This window comes from Corapipo altera, unplaced genomic scaffold (assembly GCF_003945725.1).
Source record: "Corapipo altera isolate COAL_440 unplaced genomic scaffold, ASM394572v1 116, whole genome shotgun sequence".
Taxonomy (NCBI): Eukaryota; Metazoa; Chordata; class Aves; order Passeriformes; family Pipridae; genus Corapipo; species Corapipo altera.
The window spans coordinates 1,457,413-1,463,217 of record NW_020884953.1 but is presented as its reverse complement, the minus strand read 5'-3'; the positions used below and the strand labels follow the sequence as shown (position 1 = coordinate 1,463,217).

At 41.2% G+C, this 5,805-nt stretch overlaps 1 protein-coding gene across 1 annotated transcript; it reads left to right on the top strand.

Annotated features, from left to right (window-relative positions):
• The first annotated feature begins 842 nt into the window (after positions 1-842).
• LOC113956626 (coxsackievirus and adenovirus receptor-like) lies at positions 843-5,377 on the top strand. The gene is made up of 5 exons (XM_027663391.1): positions 843-951; positions 1,815-1,984; positions 2,632-2,836; positions 3,205-3,360; positions 4,607-5,377. Exons 1-5 carry the CDS (start codon positions 897-899, stop codon positions 4,756-4,758), a joined length of 738 nt encoding a protein of 245 aa, XP_027519192.1. The 5' UTR covers positions 843-896; the 3' UTR covers positions 4,759-5,377.
• Positions 5,378-5,805: the final 428 nt, after the last annotated feature.

Here is a 5,805-nt window from a genome sequence, read left to right as displayed (position 1 = left end):
CAAGCAGCTTAAAGGAAATACAATGTAGTCATGTTTGTGCTGTTCCCCATTAAAATTCTGTAGTTTTGCAGCATGTTAATTTTTGTTTTCATCATCCCTGTGTGTGTGCAGGTTTAACTGTTGCTTGGCCTTCTCAACATCAGCCTTAGTCACATTAGTGCCATTGTTCAGTCGTTAACAGCTTTGCTGTACCTTCTCTGCCTCTCTGTTTCCAGCGCGTCTGAGCCTTTCACCCTTTCTGAAGATGCATTTTCCTCTCAGTATTTAGATCATGAGAATATCTCATCAATTCTCTGTACACTCTGTGTTCCATTTCTTCTGCAACTACTTCTTGTTGTCCTGCATAGTCACTCAACTCATTAAGGATGTTAAAAAAGGCAATACACGAAGTAAACCTGGGTTCCTTATCTTTCGGTGAACGTTTAGGACTCTACTTCTTAACCAGATTCCTCAGTTGTTTTGCATAGTTTCGCTCAACTTCTATCCTTTCTTTTACAAATTTTGCACTCGCCAGCGACAGCGCTACCGGCGGGAGCGGTGCGGTGCCTGCCGCGCCCCGGGGCATCACTTCGGCTACCGCGGGCACCCTCCTACCGCTCGCACGGGCTGTTTGGGGCGCTTGGGCTCGCAAAGCGATGCCCCATCCCCGCTGCCGGGCGGGCGGGGAGCGGGCGGCACCGCGGGGCGATGCGCGGAGAGCCGCGGCCAACCCGGGGGTGCGGGGACAAGTTGCGGGGGGCGCGGCGGGGCGGGGCCGGGCCGGGCCGGGCTGAGTCACCTGCGGGGCGGTGCGAGGGGCGGGAGGTGCCCGCTGGGAGCCGGGGACGGAGCCGAAGGTGCTGGGTGCCCGCCAGGAGCCCGGGACGGAGCCGGCGGCGCTGGATACCTGCCGCGCCATGGAGCCGCCGGTGCCACTGCTGGCGCTGTCCCTCGTGCTGCTCTGCTCCGCAGGTGGGCAGGAGGGGAAGGGAGAGAAGGGAAGGGAAAGGAGAGGAGAGAGGGAAGGAGGCAGAGAGGATGGAAGGATGGAGGGAGGTGGCGGCGGCGGCTCTGTCGGGCTGGGAGAAAGCTCAGCGGGGCCGAGGGGCCGCTGCCCGCCAGGCGCCCGTCCCGGTGACCGTGGAGCGCCGCACCTCCACCCCTCCGCGTGTGTGTGTAGGTCTGCGCCGTGTGTGTGTGAGGAAAAAAAAAAAAGTATTTCCGTTCAAACCCAGTGTGTAATACCTCTAGCACCCGCGTTGGTTCTGGTTTTGCTCTCTGGGTGGCTTCCAGAGAGCCTTCGGAACCCGGTTGTCCAGACCCGATGGCCGCAGTTGAACCCTGTGGAGGAAACGTGAGAGAATTTAAAGAGAGGGAGGAAGGGAGTTGAACTGGATGGACCTGAGAGCGTTTGGCTTTAGTGATGAAAGAAAACAAAGGAGTAGATAGTCTCAAACAACAACAACAAAAGAGCAATCAAACCCCAAAACCACACAAACCAAACAAAACGTGCCTGGGCTACTAAAAAGTAGCAAATGTTTCTCATATCAAATATTAGGTGTTACTAGGTTCCTGTAATTAATTATTTAATAATTATAAATAATAAACCTGCTCCCGAAAATGTTTTGGTTAGGTTTGTATGGTTTGAAAGGTGTAGCTACCTGTTGGATGTGATTCCAAATGAACAGCATGTGCATTGTGTTTGGCAGCAGGATCTGCACGGGATCTCTCCAGCACTGACAAGTCTGACACGATTTCTGTACAGGAAAGCTATATGATGGATTTGAATACTGCATGTTACTTGTTTTTTAAAATACAAAAATATATTTTTATAGGTCTAACAAGAAGCCTAACTATAACTTCAGTTGACCAATCAGTGTTTGAAAAAGCACAAGGAGAGAAAGTTACATTGCCATGTACTTTTGAACTCTTGGAAGAAGATGAAGGCCCACTAGATATTGAGTGGGTGTTCATACCAGCAGATAATCCAGAGAAGGAACAAGTGGTAAGGAGAGACTTTTTTTTGGGGCAGTGTTAATTCAGTTGTTTGAGTAGGTAAATGTATAAGTTTTGTTACTGATGTTTTTAACTTATACCTTTCAGGTTGGGATGCTTGTGATCTTAAATTACTTTGAAACACCAGTCATATGAAATATAGAGGAAGTTTTAGAATAGCAGATTAAATATGAAATGTCTAGAAATTTTTCACTGTAGGTTTGCTTTTCAATGAAAAAGTCAAATTAAATACATTTCGGTCGCAGAAAGCAAACTTTGCTTTTGTAGCAGCATTATCTTCCTGAATGAAAACATATTAACTCCTTTAGTTAGTAACAATTTCCATTCTTTGGAAGCCTTGACAATAAGATAATTCATTTTAGTAGACAGGTTTTACAGAATGAAGTTAGAGCAGTTCTAAACAGTTTTCTTTAAGTTAGAAGTCAATGCTGACCTATTAGTACATGGACAGATGTTTGGTTGCAGTATTCATTGTAATGCTGTGTATGGTGATATTTTGAAGTTGGAAATATTTGGCTATGTCATTCTTCTGGGCTTAAAACAATAGAATGAAACTATCAAGAATCTGAGGACAACAATTTGGTTTAAATGTTTGCAAGCCAAGTGGATTTCTGAATCATATTTCTTTTTTTACAGATAATTATGTATGCTGTAGACAGGATTTATAATCACTATAATCCTGCTGTGACTGGGCGGGTGCAATTTACTAATTCTAATCCCAGATCTGGTGATGGTTCATTGGATATCGTGAATTTAAAGGCAGAAGACACTGGCACATACCAGTGCAAAGTAAAGAAGGTACCTGGAGTTCAAAGCAAAAAAATACAGTTGACTGTACTTGGTAAGATAATTTCTTTCCTTGAATTTTCAGTGACATTTTGTATGTGCTTAATCCATCCTATCTTCGATGTCTAAAATGAAAACTGCTGGGTAAAGTCATATTGAATCTTTGATAATGCAGTCATTATTGAGGCTTTGGAAGGAGTGGACACAACCCTCTGTTCTGAGGGTGAAGGGAATGATATTCAGAATAATGGACACTTTTAAAAATTCTGCACCTGGCTTGTATTTCATAGAAAATCTTTTCATGCAGAGAAATGGTTTGTTGCACAAGCTTTATCTTTATCAAGATGCACTGACCTACTAGAACACAACTAGTAAGCATTTTGATTGTGACTGTTATTAATTCAGTGATATTTTGTTTATTAGTAAAGCCAGTAGGAACTAAATGTTCCATTGAAGGATCACAGGAGATTGGAAAAGACGTTACCTTGAAATGTGCATCACGAGAAGGATCCCCACTTTTGTCTTATGACTGGAGGAGAGTGTCTGGCACACAGGAACTTCCTGCCACTTCCATGCTGAGTACTGTCAAGCTTGATTTATTACTCTGAAATATTTAAAAAGATTGCATTAGTATTTTTGTCTTATCTTGACTTGTGAGCATCTCATGCTTAGTATTAATATAAAGTAGTCAAGATAAATGTCACTTCTGCCCTCTCACTGGGTAACAAAACTGACATTGAAACAAGTTGAGGTTTATTTTGGTTTTTTTAATTCATACTGGGAAATGTTTCAAGTTTTGAGTTTACCATTAGGCTCCAGTATCATGCTCACTTGTGCTCAAGTGTTGTGAGGATAGAGTTAGATATTCTGAATTTTGACTGATGGATTTCAAATTATTACAGTGGTGATATTGAATTTTTATTGTGAGAACTTCATTATAGAAGGTTAATTTGTGAATTTTGGCTTTGTGAAAGTTCTGTAATATTTTTTTGGCAGAGTACCAGTTCTTGATCTTCTTTGTAGTTATGAAAACCTTAAACCTTGAGATGGTAGGATTTCCTTGGAGATGTAGCAGTTTAACAATCTGCTTACAAATAGACATATATTAACTCAGGTTGCACAGGATATACAGGACAATGTGTCTAAGAGTAGCCAAAGTGGATTTCTAGAGGAGAGAGAATAAGACATGCGGTTCTTCTCATAGGGGTCTCCTATCCTCCTGTAGTTTATTCCTCAGAAAATGCAGATGTTGCTTCAGTTTGATTTAAAACAAGCAAAAACTGACTTCTGTGAACATCCCCATTTTTTTGTAGGCTTCTGTAGTCTATTAGAATCTGTAATATCATAGAACACAGATCCTTAAAAATCAGCTACAAAAGCAGAACCTTGTACTATTCTTCATTTTGAACTTGCTTCCTGGTAGTGCTGTTTGATTCTCTCTTATTTTTCATTAATATCTTTCTCTGTACCATTCAAGACTTTAGGCTACTGTTGTTATGCCCCTTATTTTTCCACATATAACTAGTTCTAGTCATGTCAGATAACTTAATGCTTATATTATTGGCTGTAGAGCGTTGAGAGTAGCAACCGTTCCTATCTATTGATTAGTCAAATTAGCAAATGAGTCAGATGCTGTGGAATAAATTTCTAACAGGGTAAGGGACTTTTACAAATAATGATATTTTACAGCATGATAGACTTTTGTTTTTATTTGGATGTTTTTAATACGACATTTTTAAATTAAGATATCATTAAGAGTTCTGTAGTATTGAATATGGAATTAAACTTAAGGAAATGGTAAACATCTACCTTTTGTTATTTGTAGATAAAAATACAGGGGAGCTTCTTCTGAAGAATGTCTCTCAGGAAGACTCTGGTGTATACAACGGTGTTGCCTCGAACAGAGTTGGCACGGATGAATGTTCTATTGAGCTGAATGTCACCCCTCAAAGTGTTTGCTGGGTAATGGTCATGTAGCGTTCTGCATATGAAAACTGAATATCCTTTTTCTCTAAACTCGAATCCAAAACCTTGTAACTGGTGGGTGCCAAAACAAGGCTTATTATTGTTTTAAATAAACGCATGTGATTGAGCCTCTCTCTGATTCACTGGTGTACTATTAACCTGGATCATGTGAAACATACTGGGTTTAATGTTAAAAGAAAGTTGGTCTTATAACTTTGACACTTAACAAACAGTATTGTTATTTATCTATTCTAGCTGTAAGTACAGCTGGTATAGTTGCTGGAGCTATTATAGGAACTCTGCTGTGTCTTTCTGTAAAGGGACTCTGCCTCATTTGGCTAAAGAATCTTGTGGTCTTCTGAAACTTGTAAAGAGCTGTGCCCGAATTAGCTAAGGAACTTGTACTGATTTGTGTTTTCTTGGACTTTGTGATTTTAGCTGTTTTTACTCAAACCTGTGTTTAACTTAATGTCAGTAAAAAAAGATAAAAACCTTGATGCCTGAAGGAGATTAGGGAATAACTGAGCTCTGCACCTGTAGGAAATAGGTCAAATGATTTTTCTGCCCCAGGGAGTTGAATCAACAGACATAGTTTAGCTATAAGAGCAATAAAGAATTGTTTAAGGAGAAAGGAGTTGTGGGTTATCTTTAACCAAAGATAAATGTGCTGTCTCGTAGTGATTTAGAACAATGAGATAAGGGCTAAAAGTCAGCAGAAATGAACTGTGCTTGTGAAGTGCTGAGGCCTGAACAGGCCCTGAGCCAAGGTGGACCTCTAGATGAACCTTCCAACCTAATGTTGTATTTAGCCATGTATCTGTTCATTAGCCAAAGTTCTATATAATCCTTAGTAAAATACATAATACTACACCTGTGTCAAAATAAGTTGCTTGTTGATAAGTTGGACACTCGTCAGACTGTAGCTGAGAAGGCTGCAGTTTGGGTGGCACAGTACAAGTACAAGAGAAGGAGGGGGAAAGTGAATCATAGGAAAGTGCATTCAGTGATTACAGGGGCAGTTGTGCAGTGGGATCCTGATAAATGGGATGGAGATATTTG